Source organism: Zootoca vivipara, chromosome 1, assembly GCF_965207765.1.
Source record: "Zootoca vivipara chromosome 1, rZooViv2.hap1.1, whole genome shotgun sequence".
Taxonomy (NCBI): Eukaryota; Metazoa; Chordata; class Lepidosauria; order Squamata; family Lacertidae; genus Zootoca; species Zootoca vivipara.
The window spans coordinates 75,886,678-75,903,798 of record NC_142582.1 but is presented as its reverse complement, the minus strand read 5'-3'; the positions used below and the strand labels follow the sequence as shown (position 1 = coordinate 75,903,798).

Here is a 17,121-nt window from a genome sequence, read left to right as displayed (position 1 = left end):
TCTGGAGTTACTCAGTTCATTACAGTCAATTTGGGAGGCAAAGGTTGCAAGCTGGTAATTAAGCAGAAATTAAAATAACTGATATGGGGGCTTGATTCCCTTTAATAGGCAATCAACATATAATTGTTCCCTTTTAAACCATCATAAATATGTTTTTCTTTGCTTTTTTCTATATAAAATTCACCAGTCAAATTATTTATCTTTAACAATTACTTCAGTCTTTAATTGTCTGCATCTCTGCAGAATTAACCCATTGTTTCCCCTCCACACATAGTACTAACATAATTTGTGATCTGATAATTAAAATATTTGCATAGTCCTGGCACTGTATTACTTTTTGGTCATCTGTATACTTTGGGGAAATTTGCTAAACAAAAATCCAATTATCTTCATGCAGCAACCTACTGCTTAGATGATTGGGCTAAATAACTGAGCACATGTCCTTTGGTGTGTGAATTTGGTGATGGGTGTCTGTGATTGTGAATTGTTTTCATGTGCCTGATTTTGGGGACACAGGAGAGAGACAAGATGCGGAAGGCCGATAATTAAAACCTGAATACTTTTTTCTATTAGCCTTGTGGAAAACAAACAGGGTATTGTGATATTACTGTGCAGCGTAATTAACATATCATTAATCCTGATCTGCTTTCTGTAACTTTTTAAATTCTCCCTCCCTCCTGCAAATTCTAGAGGCTCAAGTTGGTCTGCTCTCCACAGCCAGATTGGGGACCATTTCTGGCTAAACACCGTGGTGAACGATACCAGAATATGATAGACCCACTGGGAACGTCTTCCCTTGGACTTAAACTGCCACCGAAAGATATTGAACTGGAGACCCAGTGCTAGTAATTCCCCCACTTGTGGCTATGTTGTACAGCCCATTCCTTTTATCTTTCTTTTCTTTTCTTTCTTTCTTTCTTTCTTTCTTTCTTTCTTTCTTTCTTTCTTTCTTTCTTTCTTTCTTTCTTTCTTTCTTTCTCATTGTCCCCTTTCCTCCTCACAGTGCCTGAAAGTGGTTGCTTAGAAAGTAAGATATACCGTTGCATGCTTGTAGTAAAGAACTAGATAGACCACTTTAAGTACTGGGTTTGGTTTTGACACACAGTGGTGCCCAGACATACATTCATTGTGAAACAGTGACAATCAGTCAGTTGCTTTGGGAAATTGCTTCCGTGAGCGCTGGGCCAATCCTACTTTATCACACAAATAGTTTTTGTTCTGCTGCAGTCATATGAGTGGGATACAGGTTGCTGGCACCATCTGGGAACACCATGAGCACTGCCTCTGGTTTAGTTTTGCTGACAGACAAGTGGGTTGGCAACTATATGTTGTGCTGGGCAGATACATCCATGGCTGCCATCTTACTGTTGGTTTTCACACACAAAAAAGTGAATGTGTTACCAAAACAACCATCTAGAACAGAAGTACCCATGGCCTACTTTCATGACCTGCAAAAACCGGTAAATATAGGGGCTAAAATGGCGGGGAAAATTTACTAGGTTTGCCTGAGTGTGTCAGAATCACAACAATTTGTTTTCCTGCTCTGTGGTAATTGATTTTAAAGGACATTAAATTAGGCCTGGGAACCATCTCTGGACCAAGTGTCTTAATATGTAAAATTATTGGAATACAGTACTACAACTAAGTGGTTGGGCTGCCATTTTGGCAAATCCTTTTCATATCTATTTGCCCCAGCCTACAACCACCCTATTATCTTAATGGAATGTGTGGCCATAACCAGGGCCAGCTCTAGGTAGAGTCCTGGTGGTGCGGGGTGCCGGGCCGGTAGGCGGGGCGCTGTGCGGCGAAGCCACGTGGAAGCCATGCTGCGCCCTGTGAGGGCAGGGGCGCCGGAGCAATCTCCGCCCCTCAGCGCCAGGGCGCCCGACCTGCTCGAGACTGCCCTGGCCATAACTGGATATATAGCTAGGAGAAGAGTCAGGCTAGTGGCCTATTGATCCTGTTCCTTACCAAACCTGACATGCGGGCAGCCCTGAAACTTGCTATCTTAGACCCAGTCGGGCCAAAGTCTTTCTCAACCTGAGATCTCTTTTAATGAACATTCTGAGGTTTGTAAACAACAACAAAAACCTGGAATATAATACACAAAAACATGTGCTCTCTGAATTATGGCCCTCTTTCCCCTCATCCTCCAGTTATTCTGCTTCACACACAAGCTGGAGTTGGTTGTATGAAACAATTTAAAATTGCAGGATGCAGCTGAGAGTTAGTATGCAACATATGGGGCTAGATTCCTACCTCGGTGATGCCAGATACAAAAGTTGAAAGACTCCCCTCAGTTTGAATTGAATCTTCCAGCATTTGCACCATAGGAGCTGAATACAGCCCACTGATTCTGCCAACATGTCTTCCATTCAGTGGCTGCTAGTTACATTGGCACTAGCAGAGCTGCTTTGTAACGCATACAAGGAGACAGCCTTTCAATATAGTGCACTAATATAATATGATACTTGGCATTGGTGTGGAGAGAGATTAATGAGCCTTTCAGGCTCTTTTAAAGGTGTGTGTGTGTAAAATAAAATAAGAGCATGATGTTGAATAATGTAGGACACAAAGCTGTATCTCTGTTTTGAAATCTGATGCAAGAGAGTGCCAGACTGAGGCAGATGGGCACCCCTGTCTTAATTAATTTCATGCATTTCAATTAATACTCTACTAGGTTTTTATTTCTGTTTCATCAAAATGCCTCAGTTCTTAGTATTTTGAAATATCTTAATCATTTTGGCAAACTGAAGAGAGGGAAGAAAATGCAAGTCCTCATTTTAGGTTTGTCTCAGATATGTTTTCCGTGCTTTCCACTCTTCCGTTCACACTCTCTCCTTCTCAAGAAGCCATCGCATAATTTGTGCCTAATTTTATATTCTTACAATAGTATGTATATCGTAGCTTCTACATAGAAAACAGTTGTTAGCGTTTAGCTCTGTAGATCATCTGTGTCTTTTGCCCCTGCTATTTTCTTACAAAGTTATTTATACAGCCTTTCGATGTATTCTTCTCTTTCAGCCAGCAGGGCGAGTGAAGTACCCGAACCCTGAATTTAGTCTATAAAATTGTTGCTATTATTAACTGTAAAATAATTATTACTATATACAACACGTAACTTTTCAAAGACAAATTCTTCCTCAAAACAACCACCTTGAGGTGTACATACTTTGCTTTTATACCCCTCCTCTCAATCCACAGTTATTCCAAACTCATATGCCATTAACCACCACCACCACAAGTTGCAGTGGTATAGGGACAGTCTAAAACGAGAAAGAGCGAGAATTGTGTTTCTTGGACATGCCACCCATAAATGTGTTACTGCACAAAGTACACCCCATAGCATTACGCTGCAACATGTGCAGTGGTGTACAAGTATTAATCTTAAAGTAGTTTTAAACCTAACAACTAGATTGAAAATAGAGCTTGTAAGAATACATTCAACAAATGCCATAGAAATATCCCTTGTTTGTATTGTATATGCACTATACATGAGGGAGAAAAATATGTCTTAAATAATTGGCAAAACTGTAACCTTTAGTATCCTCTTGTATCCTATACATGCATATATGAGGTTTTTTAAAAGTGATTGGTGTTCCTGTAGTGTGTACTAGTGCTGTTATATGTCCCTATAAAATATCTTAGCAACCAGTGTAGAGATGGTGAGTTTTAGAGTAGTTTTGCCTGTTTCTTTCCCCCTCCTAGTGTTTGTAGTAGCCAATCTAATTGTACTTTCTTTCAGGGGACTGTTTATATCATATCTTTCGTTTTGCCTGTCTTCACATTACAGGGTCTCAGGTAAATCTTAAGTTAAAAACTGTGTTTTGTAGGTGTGCCGTTTTCATCCTGTCGGGTGGGTGGGGAAGTTTTTAAAATGGAAACTAAAATGACATAAACCTTAACGTGGGTTTTAAAATATATAAGTGCAATCCTATGTGTGTCTACTCAGAAGCAAGCCTCATACTCACAGAGTTCAATGGGCCTTACTCGAAAGTTAAAAATGTTTCAGATTGTAGCATACATATATAAACAAAACTTTGGGCATGATCCAGCCACAGTTGAGTACTTCCCATTGATTTCAATGGAACAGTTTAAAATCATGCTTAAACAGTTTCCACAGAAATAACCAGTTATAACAGTGTGCTTAATGGTGGCTGGATTGCTGCCTAGAATCATTTTGCTGAACTTTCTCTTCCATGGGGCAAATAGTGTTGCCAGTTCTTTGCTGCTGAAAGACGACTATGAGTCCTTGGGCAGCCAACATGAAGCACAAATTGCCATCAATTGGAATGGAAAATAGATTTTTAAATATTCTGCCTGCCCCATCCCTTTATCAGTTAGATAAGCACAATCTGCCGAAAACCTCTTTAAATGCTCCTATGAAATAATAGGGCATGTGTGAAGTCTCTCTAATTCCAAAGGGTGATGTTTCAAGATATTGTGTGTGCCCTTAGAGAGGTCTTCATTGGTTCCCTTCCGGCTTGAAAAGCTGACTGTGAACCTTCCACAAGTTTACCTGGCTTATTTCAGTGCTGCTTGGAACCATTTGCCAGATGATTCAGTGGGCAACTGCTACATTCTGGCATTTATTTCTTGTCTGAGCTGTGTTTTGGAGATCCACCTGTTGCTCTTGGCAAAAATAAATTTCATAAACATGAGTTAGAAATTAGCCTTTTACAAACAAAATAGTTTGAAACAGAATGGTAGGTAAAATGAAACAAAATCAACCAGTACTGTCTTGAAGAAACCAGTTTATATCAGGATAATTTTATATTGTGTTCTGTTTATCTTCCTGTTAACTTTGTTTTTGTAACCCAGTCCAAATCCATATACTGTACTGAATGTTGGTGTACAGATTTTATTTCTGCAACATTTTATTATTATTTTAAAAACTTGCTGATCATTAACTCTTCTAAAATAGCATTCAAGGCAACATACAAAGTAAAATTATGATCAAACGAAAACTTCAGCTGAAAACCTTCTGTAAGCCTTCTGTAGAGGGAAACTGAAGATTTCTGGAGTAAAGTATGCCACTACTTTACATTTTATTAAACGTATGTACAACTGCTATAGTAGTCTAAAGACTAATAGGATATGTAATTTAGATATAGAAACCCAAATATACAAGTTCTTCCCATTTTCTCCTGCAAGTGAGAACCATACCCTATATGTCTGAGCCTTTTGGGATGGGTTATTTCACATGCTTTGAATACAGGAAGTCCCTTGCTACATCCTTGACAGACAGGGGATCCTCTTGGACAGCCACTACCAGAGCAGGCAAGTTAGAGCAGGCAACAGAAAGCTAGATGGACCAATGATCTGACTCAGTATAAGGCAGCTTTGCATCTTAATATCTTTTCTATTGTGTTGCCCAAGTATTACTGTTTTCATGGGAAAAAGTAGGTAATCCTTCTTGCCTAGTACTTTGGGTTAATAAACTGAATGACAGCAGTTGATGTGGAAAGTAACCATGGTTTCCTACAATTTAGAATGGATAGGGCACAGCCCTGCCAAAGTTAACCTTTTTATTTTTTTATTTTGCATCCCGTTGATTATGCTGAAAAACCTAATCACGTGATTACATTTTTCCAAGTTCGGTTAATAACTTCAACTGAACCGTGTCTTAATATTCCACATTTTTTAAAAGTTCATTTAAAAAAGAAAACCTGTTGCAGCCCTCTTGCACACTTGCTCAAGAGCAAGCACCTGGAGGTTTGTAGCCTTACCAAGCCCTTTCACGTGTCCTTCTGCTAAGACATGTTTGGCTGAACTGAAATAAACTGGTGACCTCAAAACATGGCTGGTAGACTTAGGGTTGAATCATATAACCATCTTGAAAAGCTTTTGTGAGCTGTGCACAACCAGAAGCACACACAGGATCCAGCATTTGGCAAGGCAATCACTATAAAAATATGTATGGGGTGTGTGAGAGAAAGAATCTTGCTTGTTGTAAACGCTTATAGCCCACAAGCAGCTAGCCAATATGTACAAACATTTCAGATGATTTTGAAGGGCCACTATGGCTCTGATAAGTCATATAAATTGGCACTTAATGCTGTAGAAATTCATACAGCTATTCTGAAATACTCAGCTGGTCTGGAGAACTGCAGTTTGTGTAATCTGGAGCACATGTATGCCGAAGGATACAAATATTACTTGCTTGCTTTGTACTGGTTTGTGGGAAATGACTATTTTTGAATTCACCCTATTTTACAAATGGTAGTAATTTTCCATTGAATCTGATGGCAAAAATCCTCTTGAAAGGAAAGCTTCAGTTGAGGGCGCTGAACATGAGCAGTCTAATTTTAGTTTCTGCCTAGTGCCTAGGGTACAGAATCTATAAATTTTTTAAAAAGAAAATCAGTCTTCACTGATCTAGTCGTTTCAATTAGAGCAAAAGCATTTGTTCCCTTTTTAAATGTATCAAGCACAGTATTTCAGTTTTAATCTATAAAACAAAACTTGGTTATATAATAATCAAGCACATGCCATAGCTGTTTGGAGTGTCTGGTAGTTATTGCACTTATTTTATGAGCACTTCCTGAACATTAAAGTATTTTAGTAACTGTAATTTTAAAAAATGTAAAAGAGTAAAAAAGAAAGAAAGCCATATTTACAGAAAAGTGACATATCTATTTATATAACTGATGACCTTCAAATGAAAATACTAAAAATCTATTGGTAGATTGTCTTTGTGGCACATTTTGTCTAACAAATGAAGCAAACTTTTGAATAAGTCAAATGCACTATTGTACATTAAAATGATGCTTAAAGCTGAAATATTCCACCTTAAAATTCCTTAGGGTCATCTGTAAAGAGTACCTGTGTGTTCAACATAGCAGCACTTTGTTTCTAAAAGGAGGGTTTAACAAAATGAACTTTAATTAGGAAAAAAAGGCTTGGAATATGTTTAGGCCAATGTTTCATTTGAGCCAAGTTATTGTTTCTATCAGGTTCTGCTCCATTGATTGGATGCCTAGTCTGCACTAGGGGTAAAAACCATTTTCTCTTTATTATGGTTTCTTTTTGCCATAAAATGTCATTTAGCATTAATGAGCCTCCCCTCCCCTCCCTCATACCTTTTTTTATATACATGCACAATTATGTGGTTTATGGGCTTATAGTGGCCTCATACTAGAATTATTGCTTATTTCATGCAGATGCTGTTTTTTCTTTCCTATTAAACTGCACCTTTTAGCAGGTTTTGTCTCAAATGAAGAAAGATGAGAATGGAATGCCAATGCTTTCAGTTGCAGGCTTGGCAGGTGTTCCTTTGCTACAGGGAGAGGTTAATTTAGCAGATGTTGTTCCTGCTGTACTACCTCTGTCCCTTTTAAAAGTGACTTGAATGAGATCTTACCGCCACTCAAGACCCAGGATGTACAGTGGTGGTGTTTGCTGGGCTGCTCCCAGTAAGTGTTTCAGTCAGAAATCCTTAAATGCTGCCACTAGCCACAATGTGTTTATGTGACTTTGTTTTCCTAGCCTGTAGCTAAACTTTGGCACATAATAAACTGTGCCTATTGAACTGCCTGGAACTTAGCATTCCACTGTAGGTTTAAGAAGAAGGGGAGAAAAATGTATTAAATGTATTTATGGTTTCTGCCTTTGTGTCACCACCAGGCAGCTAATAACCAAAGAAAGAGAGTGAGTGTGTGCTTTCGATGGGCTGAATTTAAAATGTGAAAGCTGGGCTGGACCTTATTGCTTGCAATAGTATGATTTTGCCCGCCATGTTTTAAATACATCTTCAGGTAACCATTTGCCTTATAGGTGTATTTCATTGTTAGGAATAAAATTAGTGTTTGACTAGAATATATTGTTGTCCATCACCTAGAGTATATAGTGTATTTTGTGTCTTTTAGGCACTTTATTGTGGACCTATCATGGAATAGGTTAATTCTTAATTACTTGCGTAATGTCATAAATACTACAGGCATTCTATAGGGGTACTGCTGCCTATGGATAAAGATATGTACCCTAATCAGGACATTATATTTTCTCCATGTATAAGCTAATGGAAAAAAAAATATGTTTCAAAGGATGCATATCTTATATATCTATCTATCTTATATAGCACCTATGATGATATACTATACATTATTCATTTAATAAATCATTATTCTTGAGGCCCTACCTCAAATTTTGTATTTATGTGTATAAATGCAATTTACTGTATTATATATTTGCTTATTATATTCTGATGTTACAAATTAGAATCTATCCTCTAATGTATGAGTTCAGGAAAAAAAGGAACCTAAATAAATGTGCAGTGTTTAAAAAATATGAATCATTTCTGTGTCTACTAGATGATTCTATGTGCTTGCTAGGAAACTTGAGTGGTGACCGAAAAAACAAAAATGATCCAGCTCTCTTAGGGGAATACAATTTATTGCACAGATGCAGGAGCAAATATCAATTAGATGGTTAGAGTCTTAACGATTAGGATGCTCTGCAGCACTTTGAATAATTAATTACTTATCAAATGACTGATTGGATTTGTTTAAATCCTTTTATTGCATTAAATCAATCATACAGAATATTAAAAAAAATAGAGGAAGGAAAAGACATTTGGGATGGAGGTCCATTCGTGGAGGACAAGACAGAGAAACTGCAATACGAAGCACACTTTCTTTGGATCGAAACCCATAGAACTCAGCATGTTTTTTGCCTGACTAAACATGCTTAGCATAATCTAAATTGCACAGTTCAGTTAGTCAAAGAGTGTCGAAGCAGTGCTGCAATCATGCCAATTTGAACAAATTCCAAGACCATACATAACTACGGTAATATCTCATTGAAACCATAGTGCTTAATCTGCTTTCTTTTGGTGAGATGTCAATCCACAGAAAACCCAATTGATGTTTGTCTAGATTCAGCAGGAAACAGCATGTTTTCCCAGGGAAAGCAATGGGACAAAAGAAAAACCTCTCAGACCTGTACCTCAGAATCGTGGGACAAGCAGAAGTATGGATGAACCCTAAGTTTAATGCGCAAACTTTAATATAGTGACAAAATTGTTCTGGTTTCAGCGAAATTTAGAAGGTTGGATCCAGAGTGGCGCTTCTGCAAATGGAAGGGCTCCTGCTGTTGAGATAAGGGACAGAGAGTCAATGAAACCTCCCATTGGAAGAAGGAGGCAGTTTTCTCTTATTTGTCCTACAGACAGTGGCTGCCCACACATTACTGGGTTTAGGATTTTGCATTAATTTGTGAGGCCCTCAGCAACTGCATGGTATCCTTGAGCTAAGGACCACCTGATTCCTTATATCCTTCCCCAATCACAGATCTTCAGGGACTCTCTGTTAGTGGTCCTTGATGGCTCAGACACTTGGCTTGTCCCCAGCAGAAGCTGTGCATTTATTAATATGGGCACAATTCTGTGGAACTCCCAGCTGAGATCAGACAGGTCCCCTCCCTGTTCAACTCGAGGAGCTTGTCGAAGACCTTTCTGTTACAGAAGGCATTTTAAGTAAGTTGTACTGGGCCTATTTTATGTTCTTATCTGTGATTTTTGTGTTGAACTGGCCTATAAATTTTGGAAATAAATAACAAAATTAGCTATAGTTTTTCCCTTCTAGACTAGTGTCATTCATTTCAGAATTCCCCTTGCTTTGTCTCCCTCTAATGACCACTAGCTACAGTGGCTATGCTCTACCTCCATTATGTTCCCAAATACCAGTTGCTTGGAATTGGGCAGAGTGCTGGCCTGATTAAACAAGCAATTCATATGTTCCTATGAAGCTGCTGTGAGTGCTGGGATGGACTGCCCTGTACTTGAACCGCAGTCTTCTGAAATCTTGGTCTAGATCAGGCATTCCCAAACTGTGGCCCTCCAGATGTTTTGGCCTACAACTCCCATGATTCCTAGCTAACAGGACCAGTGGTCAAGGCTGGTGGGAATTGTAGTCCAAAACACCTGGAGGGCCGAAGTTTGGGGATGCCTGGTCTAGATCAAGGAATGGATTTTACATTACATAATCTGAGAAAAGTCTGATGATGAGACATTTTTCTTTCTATTTAAACTTGGGGCATATTAATCTATTTTGTAACAGCAACCAGCATTCCAGGAGAGAACACAACAACACAGTAAATAGAAAGGATGAGTATGGTAGTCATCCCTTCATGCATGTAACAATATTTTAGTTTCCATTGCAGCCAGGAATACATCTATGCTTGGATAAGCCATCTTATATTTCTAGTATAGAATATAAACAATATAGTGAATTGTATTTGTTTTCTAAATCTGGTTTCAGGTGTGATATATATTGAATGTGGAAAGAACTCCCAGTGTCATAAATTTTGGAAGCAAGAAACATGTTGACTAGGTACAAGGTTTAGGGAACATTCTATTGTTGTTTTTTAATTAATTTTGCTCTAAACGTTTATCATGCTTGAGAATTCTTATGTCAGAATTGACCCCAAGTTAAGCAACTAGGATTACAAAACATTACCTGATTCTGGAATACTAAACACAAGTTTAATGCAGCCAATTTCCCCCCTGCCAGAGCCATGCACAATGCTATACAGTGTGTGTGTGTGTGTGTGTGTGTGTGTGTGTGTGTGTTACAGTCCTTGCTTTAAAGCTCTTTGTCCCTCAGCACCACACACCTGAGGATTAGATGCCGCATGGGATTATTTAGCAGGACAAACAGCTTTCCCTGTCACCTCTTTTAATGAGACCCACTTTCTTATCTTATGAATCACTGACAGTGATAAAAGGAAGACAAATAGCAGGTTGATGACTGGCAGAGAAAAATGTGGCTCTAAACTGTCTAGGACTTTTTTCATCAGAAGGGGGCACTTGAGAGGGATTAATGGATGTTATTATATATGATAAATCTCTTCATGATTTTTTAAAATGAGCATTAAGGTGTCCACGGCTACGATGGCACCTTAAGAGTAGCTAAATATATCAACCAGCAAAAAAGTGCTGGTTGACACTGAGGAGACAGTGACACATGTATGATTCCTGCAGCCAGCCTTTTTTTTATCCCAAGTTAAAAGGCTTTCCCTGGAGAGTTCCTTTCACTGAAAAAAAAATCATTTCCTTTTGGTAGGTATGAGAGAGAATGGGGACAATAATAATCCATAGCATGCAAAAACTTTGTTGGTGACACTCAGACACAGGCTGTGTATACACTCCTATTTACTTGGCGTCCAGTGCACTCCCACTATTGGTTTGAGAAGTGGTGTACACATGATATTAGCCACAATCCATATATCTATCCTACAACTATCCTGCCATTTCTTATGAAATACTACATTTTGATGCATTTCCCTCAAAACCAACTTCGATTTGAATTGCGAAAAGGAATGACATTGCTGCGTTTCAGATTAGTAATTTGTACACAGTCACAACGACCAAAGTCACCTAGTACACTAATGGCCAAATGGAAATTTGAACCCGGGTCTCTCCAAATGAAGCCCAACCCTCCCTAACCTGCTAAATCACACAATGCTTAGGGGTTGATTTACCACTCAAGTCAGTATAATCAAACACTAGTGGGACTTCCACCCACTAGTGTAAAAACACACTTTTAAATAAGGATTTAAGGGGAGGGCCAGAGCTCATGAGTGTTGCACACAGAAGACCCCAGGTTCTGTCTCTTGTATTTTCAGGGAGGGTTAGGAAAGACCCTGGCTAATGCCAAAATAAAAAACCCAAAAAACCTTGTAAAGTGCTGCATGTTAGTGTAAACAATATGAAACCAGTTGGACCAATGGCCTGACTTGGTATAATAACTCAGTGAAGTATTTAGAGCTTTGAATGCAAAAGATCCCAAGGAATATTGAGTTAAGGCTGGCAAAGATTCCTATCTGAACTCCAGGATAAACACTTTCAGTCAATGAGGACACTATTGAGTCGGATTCATTAATGGCTTTGAGGCTTTTCCTACAATCAAGTGGTATATAAATTTTATGAAATAAATAAATTGGCCTGACTTGGTAAAGGCAGCTTCCTATGTTCCTCTTCCCCGCCTTGCACTGTGACTTTTGAAACCATCACATTATGACTTCAGTTGTTGTGGACATCATAAGTCTTTTCCAGTTTGTTTGGGGGGGGAACATACATTCAAATGTATACAATTGATACTGGCCTCTGTAGAATCCTAGCTCAGCAGACCAGCAGTTCCATTACACAGAGAATATAAAATGGGGGCTAAGTAAACCAAACCAGTGAGACATGGAGAGGTGAGGCGATCCACAAATGTCATACAAAGATAGAATCAAGAGGCTGGATGGTCTCTAGAAGTCACCTAGTCCAACCACCTAGTGAAGGAAGTCCACTGCTGCAACACCCCCAATAAGTGGATGCTTAGAGATCTCTTTGCCATATTTTCCTGACAGGGATGTTTTGTAGGGTTGCCAGACTCAATAGAGGACAGGACTTCTGTGCCTTTAATCGCCCTGCTCTCTTTTGAGTCTGGAAACCTTAAAGAGAAACCAGCAGACCCTTTGTTTAATTTCCAAGCTGGTTTCTCTTTAAGGTTTCCAGACTCAAAAGAGAGCAGGGCAATTAAAGGCACAGAAGTCATGTCCTCTATTGAGTCTGGCAACCCTAATGTTTTGCCTCATGACTGGCTGAAATGTGTAACTACATAGATGCTGCTTTCCCCAGCACTGATTTCCACAAGGCAACCCTCAACAGGGATAGGATTGTGAAGGACTGCGAACAAGTATTGTTCCTTGACTTCCCACTCAGTCGATGAATATTGTTCCTCTACCTTTAACACTAGGCTTGGGGTGGGGGAATTGAACTAGTGAAGCTTCTCCTAATAAGGAGATAAACTGGTGGGGGGGGCATCTTCCCCTCTTAATTTCTTTACATCAGCCTGTCCTGAAGACTACAGGATGATGGCCAGGAAAAGGTGGCAAAATCAGAGAATTTTCAGGGCCAGACAACCCTGGGGAACTTACAGCTGACAGAACGAAACTTGATAAGGCACCTGTGCCTTTAAGAGAAGCCCAGGAAGGAAAATTCCACCAGGTGCAGTTTCTCCCATTATTGCAAACTATGATGAGAAAGGCAACACCTGGTGAAATACTTTCAAGAGGGGTCTCTCAAAAGAGCTGCTGAGGTAAGGAGATGGATTTTCACTGCTAAATTTGCTATGGAGGAGGGGGGAAAGCACGGGTGAACTCGGGGTCAGAAACCAAATGCCATGGTGGACAGGAGCACCAGGCTTGGCTTTGTCTTCATTTTCTGTATTGTACATGGATAAATAGAAAAGGTCCGAGGAGGAACACACGCCAAGGGACTGATGGTGAGGTAGAAGAGGCAGAAACCTGAGAGGAAAGCAGGCACAGGAAACAGTATAAACTATAAACAGTATAAACAGTAACCATTTTGCTATAGTCATGGGCATTCACTTCAACTCAAACTGTAGAGGTGTGTGCATGCAAAGCCCACCCCCAACATGATTTAGACCAGGCATCCCCAAACTTTGGCCCTCCAGATGTTTTGGACTACAGTTCCCATCTTCCCCGACCACTGGTCCTGTTAGCTAGGGATCATGGGAGTTGTAGGCCAAAACATCTGGAGGGCCGCAGTTTGGGGATGCCTGATTTAGACCAAACTTGAGGTGCTGGTCTGAAAGAAAAGCTCATGCAGTGAAGCTTTTGCTCAGCAGTTTTTAGACTCTCTACCTTCTTACATGCTTGCCTGTTGAGGACGATTCTGTGCATGTTCCAAGGTGCATAATCGGTTCACAGAGAGTGTTGGCCAGGCCTTTTGGGCCTCCCTGTGTGACATGGGAGTGCACATGACACCATATTTCCCCCTCTTCTGCAGGTGTGCACTATAAAGAAAGTTTAGGAACTGTGGGCAAGTTGTCTTTCCACAATTAAGATTTTCTTCTGAGGCCCTTCTCCAGGTTTCCCTGTCATTTGAGGCAAGGTGGGCAAGGAACACAAATAAGTCTTTTAATTGGATTGGAAATGTTAATGCTGAAGGGTTTGATATAAATGCTTAAGATAAATTCCAAGCCCATCTTCTGAAACTCAAAACATACTGCTACTACTAGCATTCATATGAGAATCTGCCGCAAACTTTGAATATGACGAATTTTATCCAATGCATAGTGCAATTCCCAGCAACTTTCAGTTTGCAAAGTTGGCTTTAGGTTTGCAGGACTCCTTGTCACTGTGATATCAATGGATTCACGGTGATATTAATGAATTCACAAGCATTTGCATAATGTACTGCTTGTAAATTGGATTTTCGTGTTTCATAAAATCTTTGTTTCTTTCCCGCCTTTTAAAAAAACAAACTCATTTTAGTTATTTTGCTCTGCATTGGAAGCAAAGTGTCAGTTTTAGTTAGGGCTGCCAAACCAATTATTTAAAGTCAAACTATGTGGTGTAGAATTTGGAATATATGCCAAGAAACTAATGCTCCTATTTTATTTGTAAATCTGAAAAATTCCTCAGAATACAAAGGCTGAAAAAAAAACTTGAAGGTTGTGATTTCCATGTTCTGTATTCCAGCTATATGCAAACAGAACCAGCTGTTGTAGAACGAGCACAACAGGTAGAGTGCAGGAAGAATATGCTTACATTGTGTGCCATATTTTCATTCTCCACATATTATTGATCTAGGCTATTCTGAATCACACAAAAGTGCTGCTAATAATGCAAGAAAATGACAAATTTTAACAGTTAGCTGTATACCATAGCTCCTCTGGTATCAAAATTGCTTGTGGTTTTGGATGGTGGAGAAGTGTTTTCATTGCGGCTTCCCTGCCTCCTAAGACTGCAAATGCTAAGCTTACTTAATAGGTGTTTAGTTCAATGGATCTGTTAAGAACAATGGATCCGTTAAGCTCAATTGATCTTAAAAGAATTTACTTCTGTGCTTAGGAACACACTGCATGAATTCTCTTATTTGAACCTCTACAGAAAGCTTGCTTACAGCCCTGCTGCTGCTGAGCAGGGTTACATACTCTGTGGTTACAAGTTACTGGTTACAACTTCTGTGCACACACAATTCTTGCTTAAGTCAATGGGACACAGTTGTGCCAAACTGATCATGGCACTGTTTGCTGAATTTTGATTAATAAGTCACAGCAGGATGCATGCCCACATACACATGGTTGAGAATAAGTCCCATTTAACCCTATGTGGCTTACTTCTGAGTAAACATGAATAGGGCCAAGAAACCGAGGAGGTCAAAGCAGGGAAGTGTGGCTGGAGTCCAATTCTCATCAGCCCCAGGCCAGCATGCCCAATGGTTGGGGAGATGTGAACTGTAATCCAACCACCTTTGGGGAGGTGTAGGTCCCCCCATCTCCGGGTTAAAATGTTATCTGTTTGCATTCTTTCACTGCATATCTGTTATTAGTCACTATTTCTAAATGGTGTCAGTGGCTGGATGGATACAGGCAGCTATGTTACCGCTCAGCAGCAGATGACGGGCAGGCAGGAAAATGCTCCCTGCTACTTGGCAGGAGGATCCAGACATTCAAGCCGACTCTCCGCCCCCCTCCCCCCGTCCTCCGATAGTTCTTAGGTATATTCCCAGGGGCAGGCAGACAGGGAAAACAAAACGTCTTGGACTATCGCATTTCGTAGTCCAGATTCTACTACTTTATCAGACGTATGGCGTGTCCTCATTTGGCAGGTGTATAAACACATGGCTGTAAAGGGAGACAGCGGGGCTGGGAGCCCTATCAATTAACCCGAATAAAGCGTTACTGTTTTGTTCTCCCCCTGTCGTCGAAGCGCCCTTATTTATCACGCAAGACGAATTATAGCAGCAGCAGCAGTAGCAGAGACTCCCTTCTCTCTCTCGCTTTCGGAGTAAGTTGCACGGCTCCCTGGACAGCCTCCCTTCCTGTTCACTTGCACAGGTTCTTTCAGAAGATGCCTTTGCCTCCCTCTTTAGAGGGGGTTGGTAGTGCTTCAGACTGATCCATTAGGCACCAAGAGGGGGATCCGCTCAAGCGATGAGCTCACGGTGCCACTCTCCTGGCGGCAGGCGGAGGCAACTGGAGGCGGCGGGGGCGGCGGAGGAGAAAGAGCTGAACAAAGATTGAGCGTCAGGCTGGGCGTGCGCCGCGGAGCTCCGCGGGGGAAAGGCAACCAGAGTAGGGATCACCCCCGAGAACACGTGGGCTCTTCCAGGGTAGCAGCTCTGGCCGCTGGTTGTGTGCCGCTGTCTCTCGCTCTCTTCCTCCCCTCCTCCCCTTTCCGCCCCATCTCTCTTTCTATTCGAAGCCCTGGCAAAACGAGCGCTTCAAGTTTGGAGGCTCCGCAGCTCAGAAGAGTGCTAGAGCCAGGCTCTGCCGTGCGCTGGGGATCTCAACGGGGAATACAGCGCGACCAGCCCAGATGGATGTAATTGTAGGCGTTTGGGTTTGCCTGGCAGCTGCGAGAACAGGTAAGGCAGAAGGGGTGGCGGACGGAGATTTTTTTTTTTGGGGGGTGGGCATCCCCGCCCCAGCAGCCTTCCACGGAAAGGGAGGTGCGAAGCAGCTGCAAAGGCGCTGCTCGCGACGGGCACGGGGGTCATTACGGAGGAGAATATATTAATAGGAAATAATCCTCGCTCACGCGTTCGGTGTATCTGTTGCAAAGACAATAGACAGCTAGTTGGCATTGTGGAGGAGTCGATCTCTTCCCCTTAGGTGCTCGCTCTCTCTTCCTCTCTTTTTAAAAAGTGGGACCGGGGACTATTCTTGCTCTAGCCCTCCAGCTGCGAGTTAGCGCAGAAACCGGAGCTGTGTGTGAGTGAATGACGGCGAGGATCAAGGGGACAGCGGGGAAAGGGGTGGGGTGTTTTATCTTTAAGGTAATCGATTTTGTGCTGAAAAGCGACCGTTATGGATTGTGGCTTTTTGGGAGGTGGGAGCAAAAGCCCAAGGGCTGGAAAGTGGGAGGAAAAGAGATCTCGATAGTGTCGCTGGCTACCTTGGAGGTCCAGAAGGAGACCCGCGATCCCAGGGCGCCGCCACCTGCCCCATCTAACCGCCTTTCCCCTTTTTTGCCGCGGCTTGCGAGGCGGAACTCGGAAACTTTGCATTGCAATGGCAGAAGCTCTCTTAGGACCTTGCAAGTCCTGCTTAAGCCCCACCCCAGCCAATCTGTTTTAGGAGGCACCGGACCGCTTTGGTAGCA

General features: G+C 41.2%; 2 protein-coding genes across 4 annotated transcripts in view; both read left to right on the top strand.

The window, feature by feature from the left end:
• Positions 1-2,093, top strand: part of SLC6A5 (solute carrier family 6 member 5) — a 61,577-nt gene extending 59,484 nt beyond the window's left edge. The window contains exon 15 of the mRNA XM_088668274.1: positions 691-2,093. Within this exon, the coding sequence (XP_088524400.1) occupies positions 691-846 (156 nt within the window). The 3' untranslated portion in view covers positions 847-2,093. The remainder of the gene's footprint in view (positions 1-690) is intronic.
• A 10,980-nt stretch (positions 2,094-13,073) lies between these two features.
• The window catches only part of NELL1 (neural EGFL like 1), a 376,722-nt gene continuing 372,674 nt past the window's right edge, over positions 13,074-17,121 (top strand). For all 3 annotated transcript variants that reach the window (XM_035117446.3, XM_060275202.2, XM_035117428.3), the window contains exon 1: positions 13,074-16,384. In XM_035117446.3, coding sequence (XP_034973337.2) covers positions 16,336-16,384 — 49 coding nt within the window. In that variant the 5' untranslated portion in view covers positions 13,074-16,335. The remainder of the gene's footprint in view (positions 16,385-17,121) is intronic.